Raw genomic sequence first — 18,969 nt, 5'->3', positions numbered from 1 at the left:
TTGGCTGCTACATGTTGTTCACTGTTACGTCCATGGGTTGTGTGTGAAATACCGCGGCCTGTTGAGAACTGCCATTTTCTGGCCCATCAGCCTGCTGTCTGACCCATAGAGAAAGTTGCTATAAGTATGCTAATTGTTAAAGCATCATACCAGTGGTTTTAGATATTTTTAGCATGTTACCTGAAAATTGTGTATACTTCAGCATTATTGCTGGTGAAATGATACTACAGTATAAATGTTAAGAGGGATTTCCTATTTTGCAGGTAGCTATTGGCTTCATTTTCATGCCAATATGACTTGAAAATCACCATTAGTACTTTATCACAGGGAATATTTGGTCATGTTATTGTGTGCTAATGCAGGTGCAAGCAGGGAGTGTTTACAATCTTTCCTGCTGGTGTGTCCAACTGCTTGAGGGAAACACGGAAGTTTTTGAGCAGCAGCCTTTGTGACTCCAGAAACTACCAGATTTACATAGTTGCTTTCACTGTGTTCATGTTTACTTGATGGTTTGCTTCCAGATTCGATTTTTCGATAACATAACCAGTGATTTTTGGCACCCGACTAACATCAGATGTCAAAGCATCATTGAACACATCATGAAGGAATAGTTTTAAAATCAGTCGCATTGGGTAGATTTACATAAATGGATTACATCTTTGCAGCATAAAAGTGCCATAAAGTGTGAACAACAGAAAACATAAATAAAAAAAACTAGCTTTAAGCATAAATACCACCATCTAATCTACTAGCATGGACCCATATCTTGTACTGCCCCTTGGCTTGCTGAAAAACAAGCATTCAGACAAGTCCGTTCACTAATGTTATTTTGCAGGTTAGATGGCTAGATAGCTGTTTGAACAGTTCAAAAACTTATCTGTAAATGTTTTAGATGGAACTGTGAGGTCCTTTTTTTCGACACAATCCCCTGAAACTTGGAGGCTAAAAGGACTTTTCTGATAATGGATCTTTATAGACATTGTTTCTCCTTTTAGTAATACAATTATTTTAACAATGCATTTAAAATAGCTTCTGTGTGATTTGTGACTGCAAAAAAGAATGTCTTTTGTAACTACTATACTATTGGGTATAACTGAAATGACCAGAGCATCTGACCGTAAACCACAAATCCACGATTCAATTCAATAAATTTTTTTCAACAGGGACACCACTCGATTTAGCAGAAGGGTACTTTGCAACAGCAGTTTGAGTTTCTCAGAGTTTTTTTTGTAGTGCAATTGAATGCACCATTAGTTAACAACGACTACCTAAAGGCACCATGGAGTCCCATCGGAGCCCACATGCTTTACCTTACCGTTGTTTGTTTACATAATTTGCTCATGGAAAAGGCAAAATGTTGCCACACCGGTGGCTTCAGGGAACCAGGAGGACTTTCTGTTGTTTACCCTCATCTCCAACTCTGGCGGTGGCCGTGGTCTCTGAAATAGTCAAGCTGCTGGTAAGCTAATGTTAACCTGTGTCTTTAGCTGCATGCTACCAGCTGGTAAGCTACGCTGTGTCTGTTGTTTTTTTCTTTTTCTTTGGGCGTGGTGTGGAGAAAATATTAAGAGAATTGCCGATCCTGCTTCTGATTTCGAATGTCGAAATCAAAAGCTAATTTCCACAATTTTTTTATTTTATAATCAAAATTATGACACCCCTAGTACTAAATCATGTTATTCATTGTCTTTGTCTCTTACTTGGGCTCTTCAGCTGATCAGCCATAGCTGATCATTACAGCCTTTGAAGTGGGTATTTTCTCAGCAGCTGGTCAGTTTCTATATATGAAAGTGCAGGCCTGCGTCACAGGAAGGGCTGATGGGAAACCAGAGCTTAGGGGTAAAGCAGTCCTGCTGTATATGTACAATGAAAGTTTCCAAAAGGTCAACTGCTTTCTCTGTCATTCACTCATTGGGTTGTTGTTGAATATTTTTTTTCTTTTGGATTTGTGCCTCACATTTGAATAGTTCTCTTCCTAATTCTTGTGTGGAGCCAAAGGGTTATCGAAAAAATACCAGTGAGTAGAAGTCCTCAGGAAGCCCCCTCAACAAGCTGATGGATATCTCCCCTCTTGGCCCCTCAGAACATATTGTGCTGGAGCTTGGCTTGTAGTCATGGACCCCTTTAATTCAACTCCCCAGAGAACAAGGTAAAACAAAGGCCATGAAAACACATCGCATGGGTGGGGCTTCAAATTTATAATCCTTAACTGTGAATAGGCAATGTCGCCTGTATTGTATGTTAATAGTCTTGAATGGAAACATTAGGTTAATATTTTCACACTTGGTTGAATCACAGCTACAGACTGGCCTTTGTCATTTCATGGAGATTTGCTTTTTCAGATTGTTTGCTGCCAAGCCTGATCTGTGTTGCTATGACTGCTGAATATTGGACTAAATTTCATAATGCTAGCCTAGCATTGAATTAGACTATGTTTAGATTGTTTGTGGAGCTAAAGATAAGTCACATGCCACTGCTAGTAGTGACCGGATCATCACAGTATTTCTCACACTCATCTATCAGTGGGAGGCCCTCATTCTACAGCAGGTTTGTGTCGTGCTACATGCTCCCACAGACAGTGATGACATATTGATGACTGTTGTCTGGATGTTTTCAAAATCGGTTGGCTGTGTTTGTGATGAAACCGTCACTAGAATTAAAGTTATATCCCGAGATTTGACAACTAAACTTTCTCTTGACACTCGCACAACCATTGTGCACCCTAGCTGGCATATACGTAAATCTGAGATACCTAAGGTAACAAATGTCTGAATGCAGCAATTCCACCTCTCTGTAGTGGCACATCTGGCTGAGGAAAAGGGATGGATTCAGTCCATTCCGCTCTATACGCTTCACCATGGCTCTCACAGAAGTCACTCCCTTACCCCTCCTACCTGTTCCTATGGCCAGTGCGAATGCAAATGACAAAACCGGTTTTGGGGGAGAGTAGTTAGTAGAACTGTTTAGAAGTGGACTGTTCCTATAACTACCTTCCTGTAATTACTTGGTCGGAAAGAGGTTACGGTCGGTATTCAGAAACTTCAGCGAGTTGTTGCCAGATTTGTGGTGTCATCAAGTGAGTGTGTAACGTCTGACTCTATGTCAATATTAATTTATGTGTTAAAGGTTTACAGTACTTCTGAATAGCATTTCAAATCAGTCTCTAAAACAGCTTGATCATTTTGGAGTCATTGTTTGTGGTTACATAGAAAGTTCTGTCCGTGTGGTTTTCAAATGTACCTGCATTAGTGAAGATAAAGGTTTTTTTTAAGTTGTTTGCTGCAATAGTGCAGTGGCAACAGGTCTATTGCTTGGCCTGTGGTATTGCTTCTTTCAGCTTTCTAGAGAACCGCTCATCCACACTGCACTACCTTGGGTCCTGAGCAATACACCTGTCATGACATTACTTACTTGATTACTATATTTAGATTTTTAATACAAAATATAATCCACTAATAAATTCTGATGTATTATTAGAGATTAAGCTACGCAGCAGTATATAAAATAACAAATTAATGTTTTACTATATAATTCATTAATTAATATAATGATATTGCACCTTCAGTTCCATGTGAAGGCAAGTGAAATGTTTTCACTGACAGAAAGGTTTGTGTGTTTAGAACTTGACAGCCATTTATACAGTCTATTTTATTTAATTTTTTTCCACATTGCATTTTTCTTTAACACATTCCTCTACTGCTACACCTTGTTGAACATCCCCACACATTCAGAGCCATCATTTTCAGAGCGGCGATAGATTCTAAGCACGCTCTGCATTGTTTCCCACAGAATTACAGTCTGTTTGTGGTGGCGGAGGGGCTTTGATGACATTAAAATCAAGCACAGGGGTTATAAATAATTATTAATTACACCTGTGCTTTAACCACTATGATAAATCAAAATGTCTCCTTTTGAAAATGGTTTATTTATAAATTATCAGATTATTGTAATAGTCACAATTCAATACAATATCTAAATAATCTTTGTGCCGTAGCTCTATGTGACAAATAATCTAGTAATCTCTACAGTAAGTGACAGGGTAGCTAGCTAATCTGACCAGAAATGGATCTGGGATTTGGCCTCTCTTCTTAGGTGGTCTCACTCATCTGTTCACATAACGCCACAAACATGCAATATGTTAGCTAACAGCTCATTGTGGTCAGAGCGTGCTTAAAGGCAGCCTGACTAAAGAATAAACTACATTAACCAACTTGTGGATTTCTGATGTCAGTTACATTACATTATTACATTACATGTCATTTAGCTGACGCTTTTATCCAAAGCGACTTACATTTTGCTATTTATGTCAGAGGTCGCACGCCTCTGGAGCAACTAGGGGTTAAGTGTCTTGCTCAGGGACACATTGGTTGATGTATCACAGTGGGAGTCGAACCCCGGTCTCCCATGCCAAAGGAACGTGTCATATCCACTGCGCCATCACCACCCCCAGTTGTCTGACTCAGCAATGAATAATCCACAGTTGTTCACCAGTCTTATCACTTTGATGAAGTAATGTGCTCTGAGTTTATCTATAAAACAGCTTGTCACTGCCAGGATTGTACAGCATGCTTGTTATTGTCTTTGGGGAAATACTGTGATACAGTGTGTGAAAGTACAGTATATTAAGAGAAGCACAGATGAGAGGGGAGTGTCACATTTTAATGAAAGGTAAGTAGTCAAGAATCAGTGATATGGCTTGGCTTATGGAGAAAAAAATAGTTTTCTAGACTTTTGGGTTCTTCTTCAGTTTAACTTTCTCAGTGCTGTAACTGTGCCCAGCTCAAAACTCCACTTTATTCACACAGCTGGCCCAAGAGTGCTCTGCCAATATAAAATGTACAATGTAATAGAAGTAATGGAGGAAGTAGGGCAATACTCAGTCTGCACTCAAACAGAATATGAATGCTTTAAAAGCTCGGAAGGAACATTAGTTTTATTTCTTTGGCAAAAACAACTTCAGGATGCGGACTGTCCAGTCTGATTGCTGGATGTTTCTTTAAGTTCATAGTGGGAATAATCTTAATTTTGATCCCAGTTGGACCAACACAATTAAGATAAAGTGTTTGGTGATTTGATGAAATGATTAGGTGTTTGAGTCAGGGAGGGTTGAATTAAAAAAATTGGCCAGGATGTCTATGTGTGTGTCGGCGTCATTGTTCATATGTGTGCATGTGTTTTACAATTATGGAGGTGTCTATATGGCATAGCTAAAGGAATATCTGATTGCCTCACATTCAGAGAACTAACACAGTGACTTTGATATGTATAATGTACATTTGTGAGTTTATCTTTCTGTCTTTGTCTTTCTCTCTCTAGTTTCCTAAAAGCCCCACCTTGCTGCTGTCCTACCAGTGCCACTTAATGGTTTCATTTTCAGTTTTCAATACTACTCACACCTTTCGTTAACATCCTCTGCGCTGCTAACTTCCTAAACTCATTACTCACCGTATATTGGCAAATACAGGTGTTACACATGTTTAATTCTAAGATGAACTGTGCTTACATGCAGATCTCAGTCTGCATTTTCTTCTTTTTAAATTATTTAAAATTGTTTTTACAAAAAAATGCCTCAGAATAGTAGGAAGAGCTTTAACATGATCTGTAGTAGAAAATGGCTGCACAGCAACAAATATGTACACGTTTAACATGACAATCTGACATTATAACATTATAGATATGACAGAAAATTCGGAAAAGCATAATAGTTTACCTTTTAAGAGGCTTGACTACAGTGTGCGTGACATAGGTGTAAAGAAGCTGAAAAAAATATAAAATAAAAGACTGTAATGTGTAATATTATAATTTTTGTTTTGTTAAATTAATTTTATAAAAAATTTCTGAAAAAAGTATTGTTGAGGAACCGGTATCAAAGTCACGGTATCCGTATCGGTACCGTTATCAAACATTGTATAACGATACCCAGCCCTAATGATAACCAACCATATTTTGCACAGCCCAACTCGATCATGATTTGACAATTCAGTTAACTGTCAAGACCCGCTGGCTCCACCCGTTAAGCAACCAAATACAAACCCAATCTCTCTTTCCAATGTAGTTTCTGTCAAGAGAAATTACACTCCCCTGGCCTTTTTCTCAGTTGGACGGCAGATTTCTTGTTCCATCCAGAGATAACTTCATCCTCTGTGTCTGCCTGGAAACCCCCCACATGTGCTAGCTGGGTCCTAGAGGAATTGTAGGCCAGCGTTTGGAGTGGAAAACATTGGTCCTGGAGTTGAGAGGCCTTTGTTTCAATGTTTCGATCTCTTTCTAGACATGAACAAAATACCCCCTGAGTGAGACCACATTGCTGCTGATACTTATTAATAACTGTGATTCAGCTGCTGATCCACTGAGAAAAAAGTACCTGCAGACTGGGATCGGAGAGTTATACGCAGTCCTAAGGGTGTGGATACGTCAGTTTTCTGGTTATTTTCAAGCTACAATACCTTAACCAACATAATACAGATTAGTTATTCCTATTATGTTTAATTTATTATACAAAAAGAAAGTTCCATAAAGAAACATTACGTCCATAAATGTTTCACAAGGGCCAGGTTGGAAAGCCAAAAATACAGTGTATTTCTTACAATACTGTTGTGAGGATGACAGTTGGCCTAGCAAGTTTAAGTGCAGACTACCTGATCAAAAGTGTGTTCAGAGTAGGGCTGCAACTAATTCATTGATACATGCTTATTATTATCTCAAATAATAAATTTATTGTTTTGTCTATGAAAATGTAAATAAAATGGCCATTGCCGCGATTTCCTAAAATTGATGTTATCTAGTTGCTTGCTTGGCTAAGACTCCAAAACCAAAAGGTATTCAATGTACTATCGTATTAGACAAAGATATGCAGCGAATCCTCACAATTTATAAGAGAGAACAAGGAAATCTTTCACATTTTCTTGAAAAATTACATGAATTATTAACCAGTGATCAAAATGCTTGCTATTGGGGCGGCCTCTGGCTCACCCAGTAAGTCGAATCCGACTCGCTGCCCTCTGCTGCGTGTCATCCCCCATCTCTCTCCCCCTTTCAAGTCTATCTGCTTTCACTTCATAATAAAGGTGAAAAGCCCCCCCCCCCCCAAAAAATAAATAAAAATAAATACTTGCTATTTATTTTTCTGTCACTTGACTTATCGCTTATAGGCTAATTGTTTCAGCTCAAGTTCACAGTATTAAAATTAAAAACGGAAAACTAAATCATGAATAGCAATGGAAATCCAGAGTATGGGAATTAACTTTTTTAACTGCTTCCATTTTAGAGCATGAACTATGTAATAAGCTTCTAACATTTACTTTAACTAACGACCAGGTGCCATTAAATGGCCTTGGTGTCAGGCTTATTCATTTGCATTTCCTGCTGGGTGCTATTTACCCATGTTCTCAGCACAGTCTGCCCGTTGTTTTTGTGTTTCTGCTCTATAAATAAGATCCTGTGGGTGACGTTAGTTCCTCTCTCAGCCCCTGTGTTTATGTGTATATTTACATGTAAATGTGCGTGCTGTGGCTGTGTGTGTAAGCATCTCTGTGGTTGTGCTCTGTGTGTCTTCTCGCTGTCAGCTGCTCACCAAGACCCTATGGGAGAATAGCTTACTTTTGTTGGTATCTATTTCTCGTGAAATTGAGTTGCAACAGTGTTGCATGTTAGCATTCTAATTCATCACAGACAATCAACCACTCATAAACAAAGACGGCTTTATGCATATCAAACCAGTATCGCTGGCTAAAGGCCCGACCATGACCTCGCAGAGTTAGAAGATAGCTCTACACTACAGGCTCAGAGGCTAGCCTCAGTTTATACATTTTTGTCATCTATCCTTTTAACAAATCCACACAAATGTCCAGATGGAGCGATGTAATCTGTTAGGTTGATGTAATCTCAGATTACTGATTAGGATAGAGCTGCGAATGCTGGATGTTTCTCACGATGTTAAAAATAGGTTTCATTTACCACTATCTGTGTAACCTAGGTAGTTATCCTCAGTGACGTTTGTGTTTTTTTTTGTACAGTAAGTAACTTGTGTGTGCATGTAGGGAGAGGAACTGATACTGTGAGACAAGAGGAAATCGTGGGTGACAGAAACAGTCATGTTGCTTCCTCCCAGAGCTGGATGACACTAGGCTAATCTACCCAAAGTAATTACAGGGCTCTACCAGTGGGGGGGATAAATACACGTGTGTATTTAAGGGGGTCGCAGTACATAGTATGGATGTGTTCTGATTTTGCATCATCTACAGAAAACGACACAAACCATATCTTACAAGATGAGACTTTAGTGTTGTTGCCACATTCTCGACAGAGAAGTGAAAAACTGAAAAAAATGTATTTATTCATACATAATCTTAGTGTCACTGGAGGTACTGGGAGGGTAATTAGCTGATTCCTAAAGCCATTTAGGAATAAAAGCCCCCCCACACACACACACAGACACACACAGACACACACAGACACACAACACAAATGTTGTACCTCTGCACTGTACTTTACTAACTTTAATCTGATTGTTCCTGTGTGTGTTGGGCAGGTTGCTGGATGCTGGATAGACTCTCTCCTGTCTGTTAGCATCAACTATTATCTCATAATTCTGTCTAAGCGAGCAAACATTAGCCCAGCAGTGACCTATGATTTATGAAACTCCCGGAAACTGTGCTGGCTCCTCGTATGTATTGTTTTGGTACACTGTTGGGGGGGGTTTTCATCGTCTGGTCCCTGGGTTGCTGGCAGAAACATGTTCTGCCGTACTGCCATATTCATGTATAACCCAAACTGCTACTATATACTTTTAAGACAAATAAAGGCACTTTCACTCTTGGTTTATCAAATTGCCAGTGGGTTTTTCATTTAAGAAAACGTACTCTGACCAGAAAACATATGGAAAACTTTGGCATTAAAAAAGTAATTCACTAAGCCTCTCAGGCAGAGAGGGGCATTTTTCCAACACTGAGAATAGTTTTTCATGAGCCAAGTAATATCAGTTAAGAAGTAAAAGCAACATTGCAGCATAAAAATTGGCAGCAGGTGTTACCCTGATCGAAAGAATAGCCTGGAAGCACACTAGCTTTGTTGTTTGAGTTTTATGTAGCTGTCTGAGACTTGTACCAAAGTGCTGTTTGCTGATAGTGGCAGCTGGAATTAAACTGCTTGTTCAGGTAACACAAACCGAAAAAATCCTTTCTAGTCTTCTTCTCATTTCAATATTAATTTCATTGCTGAATGACCTGGAGTCTTGCATAAGGTTTTAGGTGCTTCTTGTGAGGATTTGTCCCAGTTTGTTTGAGTTTCATTGTGTATTCCCCCCACACAACGTGTGCTCATAACCATAACCTCAGTCTTTCCTTCCAAGCCTTCTCTGACTGTGTGCTGTTCATTACTCATCATTTATTCACCATTGGTGTGGTTTAGGTGTTCCTCTTTAGGTTTGTTTAAGAAAGCCAAAAATGCAGTCCATGGTTAATAATGACCTAAGAAACAACATTTTAAGTGTTTCAGCAACAGCCAGTCAGTCAGATGATTCAACATATCAGCTGCTTGGAAACACCCATGAAAAATTGTTTATTAAGACATAATATTTAGTACCCTTTAAGTACGATGCGTTTGAACAGCTCAAGTTTTTTTTGTATTCCTTTCATGTTCACGATTGTGGCCACAGATATTATTACTATTAGATCCACCACTCTGGACACCAAACAGGGTGAGTTTAAGGCACCAGTATACTAAATCCATCTTGGAAAGTTTGGAAAATTACACTTTAAAGGCAAAGTTTAGACTTTTTTTAGAACAGACATCTTGTCACCTATAAGCTTAAGTCACAACACGACATGTGAATAGCTGTAATTGTACATTTTAACCAGAATTTGGCAGCAGATTTGTAGAATTCTGAAAATATATATTTGATGGCATCAACCATCATGGTGTGCACACAGATAAGCTGCACAGACACAAAAGGCTCTAATGTGCCGGAGAATGCCAGTGCAGATTAAAACTGAAGTGGTCCCTAATGGCTGGACTCATGAGTCCTACTGTAAATCCTTTTATGTCAGAATGTAGCTCGCTGTAATTATTGGTGTAACTGGGAATGTTGTTTATGTGTGTGTTTATCCCCTCTGTGACCCTGTGCTGTCAGCTGTGAGAGGATCAGCCCTCTATCTGACTTGTCCTGAGGTCAGAGGTCAACAGCAGCAGTTTAAAGGATGAGGCAGAGGGTCACCATCATCTTGACTTTAATGAACTCTGAAACTCTGCCACTTTGCTCGGCCTGTTTACACAACCAGGTTGATGAAGACAAACTTTAAAAAAACTGGATGACACGAGGAAGGATTATGATGATTGCTTACACAAAAAATAGATGACCGTAAATGTACTGTATGAAAAATAAAAATGTGCTTTTTTTAAACCTGCCTCTACTACTACTTCTATGATGAGCAGGTCCAGCACATGCCTGGACAACAAAACACACATGATTCTGGTTTGACACACTGACACACATCTCAGAGAAGGCCTGTAATGCAACTCTGGTCATGGCTCAGTCAGCATTCAATCCTCTGTGTACTGTAGCACCCTTTAACCTGCACCAGCTGTGTATACACACATGCATACACACAAATACATTCACTTCCTGCACCTCAGGGGACTTTTTGGCCAATGGGCTAGTTCTTTTGGCCAGTTGGCCCTCTCTGTTAGCATGGCGTTCTCCAATCAGCACATTCCTCTTTCTCTAGACAGAAACAGGGAGACGATTTTTGGCAGCGCGCACACAGGGTGGGGTAACGCTCATATCCTGTCCCCTGACCTCAAATCACACACACACACACACACACACACACACACACACACACACACACACACACACACACACACACACACACACACACACACACACACACACACACACACAGTCACTGTACTGTTTTGCTCATGCTCATACTCAAAACACCACATTCTTGCTCTCAAAACATACAGCTTTTCCTCTGTTTTGAAGCAGCTGTCACAGACACTCTTTCAACCCAGAGCCCTCTGTGTCTCTGCCCACTGCCAGCCACAGAGCCAGTGTGGTCGTGCCAGTCCACGCCTGTTGTTATGCCCTCACACTAATACAGACTCTCCTCTGTCTGTGTTAATCACCCTCCCTCCTGGTCCCTCCATCTTTCCATCCCTTCCTTCCTCCCTCCGGGCACCACTTGGACACCAGGACTAGGCTTGACAGAACCCTGTCCCCAACAACAATGACGTTCCAGTCCACTGCAATCAATTTGCTGCTGATTGCTGTGCTTGCATGTCGGTCTCGGAGTGTTTTCCTCCACATTAACAAGCCTGTAGTAATCCTAAGAGAAGGAGAAACCAGGAAAATAGACTAACAGTTTTTTCATCCTAAGTACATTTCAGGCCAGTGTGTGTACCCAGGCATGAAGTCAGAGCTGACTGCTGGCCACCCTATTTGAGCTTTCTTATAAAGAGAATGACCAAGCACTCAGCACTCAATCAAACACTCTCTTTCTGAAACTGTCCCTGACTTTATTTCTGCACTTTTGTCTCTGCTCCCTCTCTTTTCCCCTGTTTCCCATGATTTCACAGTGTTATGAAATGGCAGGAGTTTCCCACATGGAAAGGATCAGAATTAAAGTGAGCAAAACTCAAATACTGACAATCTACATACTCAATCCTAAAGGGAGCTTCCTTTTTTGATTCAGTTGTTTTTCCAGGCAAACTCCACACACCAGCTGATAGTGACCAGAGTGTGAGAAAGCTTTAAGACACACAGAAACTGAGTCACAAATGGGACTCCCCACCCAGTGCCGGCTTATCCAGCCCACCACCCTCCAATCTGCTGTTGAACTTTGGCTCCCCCTTTTCTCTCCTTGTTTTCTTTCCATTGTTGTTTCATACACACACCGGCCTATGTTCCCTCTCGCTTTTGCCAGTGGCTCTCACCATGTATTTTTCACCTCACCCCCACAACCCTCTCCTCCCTGTTATCTTTGATTTTCTTCATTTTGTCCTCCTCTCACTTGGCTGGATAACGTTTTTCCTTGTTGTCACTGGTCAGAGTGTGGAGGAGGTGCCAGGATTGAGGCTAACAGTCCTTTGGCAAATTGCACTTGACATAGCATACGGTGTTATCACTGGACACAGAGGAAGGGGAGTAACTGAGAGAGTTTGCTGTAGTGGGACTGTTTGTGTGTATGTACAAGGGGAGTGTGTATGTATGTTAGTGAACTGGATAGGGTGTGTCTTGCATGCATGTTTGCTGCACAAGCAGACTGTGTGTTTTGAGGTCCCAGTTAAGCAGACTTTGTCTTGCCTCTGTTGCTCTCCAACAAACTCTGGTAGCGGTGGGAGTCCTGCCAGTCGAAGGCCGAATGAGAAAGGGGTGGGGCTGGGTGTACAGTGGGGAAAAAAGGGGGGGTGGGAGGAGATAAATCGTTGAGTCCCATGTGAAACCGGCTCACATGGCCTCCTTTTAGCTCTGCTTACTATCCTAACTGTTCCCGATAGCCTTCAGTTTTGCCATTGTTCTCTGCCTTGCAAGGTTATCTGCTAGTTGCCATAATCATATTTGGGTTTTGTAGCCTGGAGGAGGTTTTTGTGCACTCATCATGTTTATTCGCCGAGGCTAATGTAAGGCCCAACAATGGTGTTATCTCCTTTGCTAGTTGTAAAATGGACTGAGCCGTCAACATGTGGAGTTCAGTAGATTTGGTTTAAAGAGGATTATTATTATGACTCAACCCCTGCAAATGTATTAGCTAAAGCAGAGGATGTGTGTATGTGTGTGTCAGAGCAGTGTTGTGTGTACTATATCTGGTTTATGTGTGTGTGTGTATCTGTGTGTGTGTGTGTGTGTCTGTGTGCGCAGTTGTCCAGTGTTTGTGTGGTAATTATAACTAACATAACGGTGTGGTGTCACTGTCCTCTCTCCTAGGTGACATCACGCAGAAGGGCTATGAGAAGAAGAGAGCCAAGCTGCTGGCCTCCTACATCCCCTATTTGCCAAGTAAGACCAACTTCCTTTTTGCTCTTTGCTTTTCCTCATTTCACCTCTTTCTCTCTTGCCTGCGTAATCTTCATCTCCTCTGTCAGCATTGTTGGTGCTTGTCACTCTGCGATGTGGAAACTTAAAATAATTGCAGCAGAAGAACTCATCAAATCATGACTTCAGTATTGTAGACGTTGCATTTCAGATAATGGTTCTTCTCCATCTGTATAGAGAATTACTCAGACACAAACTTTGGTTTCAGGATTTTTTTCCCAGTTCAAATAAAAAGTAGCTTCATTGAATATCCTGTGTGACTGTAATTCTCTTTGTCCAAGATGTCAAGAGAATCTCTGGCTTTCTGTGGCACTCTAGTGGCCAAAATGGGTATTGCACATATGATAACAAAAATACAGTAACCTCTAACAACTTCTCTTAGAACTGCACTGCTGTAGAAAATCCCAGAATAACAAAACCACTGTGTGGCCCAGAGTTGAACATGTGAACACAATTTGCTCAAACCAGTGTTGGTTTACCAGCAGTCACATAATTAGGGAAGTACCAGAGTTTCTCTGTACTACTATGAGCAAGTCACCTCTGTCCTTGTTGGTAAGATGATCTGTTCAGTTTTCTCAGTCAGCTGACTCACATGGGGGTGTGGTGTTTCCTCATAAGGAACTGCACCACATTAGCATTGGCATGCCATGCTAAACTCTTTCTTCATGTTTCACTGTATGCCCATTTTAAAAAAGAGGAATACTTCACTTCCTTTCCTGCTAGTTTAACCTTGGCCTGTTTTGGCTTGAGCATTGAGAATTGTACTGCAGGAATCAAAATATCATATGGATAATTTCCATATTTAGTACTTGAATTGAATGACCATGGTTGTTAGTGTGTTCTGCTTCGTTATGGGCAGCTTGCCCTGAATGTCAAAGCATCACATCGGGCCTCCTTATCCCTCTGAACCCTCATCTACACAGGGACTCTGTTGCCCAGGCCCTATGAGAGGAGTTGACTAAAAATATAGTTGCTTAAATCTAGCCTAGTTTTATGTACTGCGTAAACATTATAAGTTGCATCAGTCAAGTACATGTCCTTATTTTACTTCATGCTCAGAGGCTCTGTAGTGAGGCTAAATTTAGAGAGCTTCTCTGAGTATAATATAATATTTATGCCTACATGTAGCTGTAAAGGCATTATGTAAAGCAAGAATGTGCTACTTTCCAAAAGCTCATGTTTGTTTGTTGTTTATTGATGTTGCCCTACATGTGTCTTTACTGTGTAATGACCTGGCTCATGAGCCATAACAAAAGACAAAACATACAAGGTTTGCAACTAAAAGGTGTACCATTTATTTACATAATATAACAAGACACCGTAGTGGAATAAAAAAGATAACTAAATATAGGAATGATGTTAAAGTGATCATGAATGAAAACTATTAACATGGCCAAAGCCAACTAAACAAAAGCATGGTGCCGCCTCGATGAAGAGAGGGACTGTGAGCGGTTCACAGCCAGATAATAAGGAGTCCTGGGAGACTGGCCAGGTGCTCCCATTTGCATTGATTTGGCACTGCCCATGGACCTGCAAGGCACAGAGAAAAACACCGAGAGAGAAACACAGCAGGCCCTGCTCTAGCAAGAGGGCCGTCACAACTGACTGCACATACCTGCTTCTGTTCTGTAGATCTGTCTCTGCCAGATGTACAGCTTTCCCCGGGCCACAGTGCCGACCCCAGTCCGAGTCCTGAGGCCCCGGGCCCCTCCACATCTTCAGCCTCCAGACACCACCGTGCACACCGCAGTGGAGGGGCAAGGGATGACCGCTACAGATCTGGTACACAGCTTTTATACAGCAAACATAAAAAAACAAACACATTTTAACGACTCATATAGCACATTAAATAAATACCATCCAGCAATAACAAATCGTCAGCCTTGTCGACTTACTCCTTTTAATATACTTTTTCGCTTTCTTTCGGTTAAAGTCACTTGTTTGTCCCTCTGTTTATTCTTGCTTATTATGTAGACATCCACACAGAGGCTGTGCAGGCAGCACTGGCCAAACACAAAGAAGAGAAGATGGCACTGCCCATGCCAACCAAGAGACGCTCAGCCTTTGTCCAGTCTCCCATAGAAACCTGCACACCTCCAGGTAAACTAGATTTCTCACACTCAATGGGTAGCTGATGGTCCCTCTGGACAATTAAGACATTTGACGTTACTGAAGTGTCTCTGGAGCAAGGCTCTGTATCGCCAACTGTACGATGCTGCTTTGTAGCTGATTCTACCTTTTGATACCCCTTTTAAGGAGGGCAAGCAAAAATAATAAATGTTTCCTTTGATGCTGAATAGTGTAAAACATCATCTAAGTATTTGTGATTTTCTCTTTCCATCAGACACATCTTCTGCATCAGAGGATGAGGGTTCACTGCGCAGAAAGGCAGCTCTCAGTGCAATGCTAGCCCAGAGCCTGCAGAGCCCTGATTACTGGATCAACCGTTCCGTCCAAAGCTCCTCCACGTCCTCATCTGCTTCCTCCACCCTCTCCCATGGAGAGCCCAAGACCCAGCCCCAGCCCCAGCCCCAACCTGCTGTTTCCTTGTTGGCCGATGTACTGGCTCACACACGCATAGGTAAACTTAAAGAACACTGATTAATAGCTCCACTTTTAACAGATACATCACAAAGATGGTTGGCTGTTGTTCCTATTCATGACCTCCTCCTTTTTTCCTCCAGAAAACAGTGTCCCCCCAGATGTGACATCCTCCACTCCCCAGGAAACAGGGTCCAGGGTGGACCTGCCTCCGGCAGTAAGGGGCATGAGCCGTGGACAGAGCCGCTCCAGCATCCTGGATACTGCTGACGGTACACTCAAACAAGCCAAGATGTTGTTACATGTCTGTTTGTGGTATAAATGCATATATCAGGACAGGGTGTACATTTCCGCTACTGTGTGGAGAAAAATCACAGTAGCTTTCTATCCCTGAAATGTGTTGAACTCGGTTACTGTCAAATGGTTATCGATCTTCTTCTTCAGATTGGGAGGTCAAACCATTTGCATGTGCTAATCATGACAGTTGAGTGACGTTTTCTGTTTTGCATTGACCATACTGCTCACAGCATTGCAGTGATGAAGCTGATGCATTTGAATCATAAATGATCTGCTCGTGGTCATCCAGAATCATCTTCAACATTATCCTCATTTCACTGTGTGGTGAATGCTGCTAATCAGATATTTTGTGTTCTTTCTTTTGGGTCCATTAATCCTGTCCCTGTCTTGCCTTTCATTTAAAAAAGGAAAAAGAAAAGGTAATATAAATCGAAATCGGGGAAGGGGAGGGATGCCGAAGAGGCCCAAATTGGCTTGCTTTCCAGCCTTGTGTCTGTATCGCTGTCTTTATGTTTGTCTCGTGTCATAGGTTTAGATGTAGAGAACCTCCTATGTTTGATTTTCCTAAAGATCTTCCAATATGTGTCTTCTACCAATTTCCCTTTTGAATCTTTCCTGCTGCTGATTCTGATCCTGACGGCGTGCTTGTGCATAGGGCTCTGCCTGTGTGAGAGATGATAAAGTAGATTAGTGTTTGTGTTACTATAGAATTGCATGTGTGGGTGTGTGCTTGTGTTATTTGGCTGTTTGTTTTCATATGTTTGTGACAGTGGCTGTTGTCTTGGTGTTTGTCCAGGCGTTCCTGTCAACAGCAGGGTGTCCACTAAGATCCAGCAGCTGTTGAACACACTCAAACGGCCGAAGAGACCACCACTCAGCGAATTCTTCCTCGATGACTCTGAGGAAATTGTAGAAGGTGAGACACAAAGTGTGCATATGCATTCATGTTATCTTTTTAAATGGGTTAAACTGAAATAATGAGGTATATACCCTCACTTATTTATGTGAGCACATTTATAATGCATGCATATCACGATCCAACGTAGTCTGTTCAACAATATTTCACAGAATTTGGTGCTTCATTCAGACTGATTGTGAGTGCTGTTTTTTGCTGCTTTTGATGTCAACTTTTGTAATGTTAGAATATTTTGTTTACTTATATAGCTATTGACATATAGCTAACATAACTGGTAAATACTATTTATGTATAATTAACGGACGCTCAACATAAAATAACTGGCCATAAGGAATTTATTATTAGAACTATTATTTTAAACTAAACTAAACTACAATAAAATGTTGCATGTTTTTGGCTTTTCCTAATCATCTACTGCCTTCCCTCTCATTCGTATCTCTCCTGTTGTGCAGTGCCCCAGCCGGACCCCAACACCCCGAAGCCAGAGGGACGTCAAATCATCCCGGTGAAGGGGGAGCCCCTTGGAGTGGTCAGTAACTGGCCTCCTGCCCTGCAGGCTGCCCTGGCACGTTGGGGGGCCACCCAGGCCAAGAGCCCTGCCCTCACTGCTCTGGACGTCACTGGCAAACCCCTCTACACACTCACATATGGTGAGTAGCACCTCTTTTGTATAGCCCAAAGTTATTGTTCATGTTATTGTGTCCGTCAAATGTAAATGGGAGATTTATCTCTTGCATATGAGCTGGTTTCAACTGAATAAATATTTGTTGGCTTGAGCTGAATAACACCTACATGTACAGTACATTTCCTACAGGAGCTACAGTGGTTTGTGGTGTTGAACTACCCTGGATCAGTTATACAACATAGTAAATAAACAACAAACAGGGCATTTCGAAATCATCATTCGCTTCTCTTCTCCATAGGAAAACTATGGAGTCGCAGTCTGAAACTGGCCTATACACTGCTGAATAAACTGGGCACCAAGACAGAACCTGTCCTACAACCTGGAGATCGGGTAAGAGTCTGAGGTTTTTTTTTGTTTTTTTTTTTACATAAATCATTCATTCATTCAAAGTACGAAGGAACATGGAAAATAACTTTCTGTTTCTTAGGTGGCACTGGTGTATCCTAACAGCGACCCTGGCATGTTCTGGGTGGCTTTCTATGGCTGCCTGTTAGCTGAGGTCATCCCTGTGCCCATTGAGGTACCACTGTCACGACAGGTACAACAATGTCACTGTTGTCAAATTAATTCCCCTGTGGTGACCACTGAGAAATACAAAATTAGATTTTATGACAATATCAGTCTTAGTTATCTTGACTTGTGTTGCACTTAAACTAGGTCAATTGTAACTGAGCAGCTATTTTATGTATTACCTATAATGCATGTATGTACTTTTAATTATCAATGTGTATATGGTAAATACATTACCTCATTGCTCATATAGTCATATAATGCATTTTGATTTATTATAATACAAATATATTGACAGCTAGAGTGCCTGTGTAGTTTTTAACCACACAGTATTTGTATACTGGTCTCTCTGTGTGTGTCATGAAACTCTTGACCCTTGTCTCTCTCCATAGGATGCAGGCAGCCTGCAGATTGGCTTCCTATTGGGTAGCTGTGGTGTTAGTCTGGCGCTGACCAGTGAGTTGTGTCTCAAAGGACTGCCAAAGACACCAAGCGGAGAAATCATCCAGTTCAAAGGTCAGTCAGCCCAAATGCACCATTGTACTTTAGATGCTGCTTGCTCAGCAGCAGACATCTCTGTCTGGAGCCATCAGACGGACTCATTAAAGGAAATATACAGTGTGATGTTCACTGGCCAATTAAGAGCGACAGTGTGTGAACGGGTGGATCTGTCGTCAGTCTGCTTGTAAAGTATCAGCTGTTCACCTTTGGGCTGAGTAAGCAAGGTGAACAATATCAATTTAGTGCAGCTCCAAATGATAAAATACCTAAACACACTTCCTTCTTGTTTTGTGCCAAAGCAAAATATGTCTATGTGTTTCTTTGTGATTATGTTAACCAGGATGGCCAAGGATGAAATGGGTAGTGACAGACACCAAGTATCTGACCAAACCATCCAAAGACTGGCAGCCTCACATCCCCACCGCCAACACAGACACCGCCTACATAGAGGTACCCTTCAGAACATACATTCACATTTTTGGCATT

At 41.3% G+C, this 18,969-nt stretch overlaps 1 protein-coding gene across 4 annotated transcripts in view; it reads left to right on the top strand.

The window, feature by feature from the left end:
* Window positions 1-18,969, top strand: part of dip2ba (disco-interacting protein 2 homolog Ba) — a 43,960-nt gene that overhangs the window by 7,723 nt on the left and 17,268 nt on the right. For 2 of the 4 annotated variants that reach the window (XM_039800166.1, XM_039800168.1), the window contains exons 2-13: window positions 12,926-12,997; window positions 14,666-14,815; window positions 15,008-15,133; window positions 15,378-15,614; window positions 15,718-15,846; window positions 16,279-16,290; window positions 16,668-16,787; window positions 17,240-17,437; window positions 17,711-17,802; window positions 17,900-18,010; window positions 18,375-18,498; window positions 18,824-18,933. In XM_039800166.1, coding sequence (XP_039656100.1) covers window positions 12,926-12,997; window positions 14,666-14,815; window positions 15,008-15,133; window positions 15,378-15,614; window positions 15,718-15,846; window positions 16,279-16,290; window positions 16,668-16,787; window positions 17,240-17,437; window positions 17,711-17,802; window positions 17,900-18,010; window positions 18,375-18,498; window positions 18,824-18,933 — 1,481 coding nt within the window. The remainder of the gene's footprint in view (window positions 1-12,925; window positions 12,998-14,665; window positions 14,816-15,007; window positions 15,134-15,377; window positions 15,615-15,717; window positions 15,847-16,278; window positions 16,291-16,667; window positions 16,788-17,239; window positions 17,438-17,710; window positions 17,803-17,899; window positions 18,011-18,374; window positions 18,499-18,823; window positions 18,934-18,969) is intronic. The other 2 variants (XM_039800169.1, XM_039800167.1) reach the window with 1 other exon arrangement.

Source organism: Perca fluviatilis, chromosome 5 (assembly GCF_010015445.1).
Source record: "Perca fluviatilis chromosome 5, GENO_Pfluv_1.0, whole genome shotgun sequence".
Taxonomy (NCBI): domain Eukaryota; kingdom Metazoa; phylum Chordata; class Actinopteri; order Perciformes; family Percidae; genus Perca; species Perca fluviatilis.
Note: the sequence above shows the minus strand (reverse complement) of the source record. Positions and strands in the feature narration are given on the sequence as shown.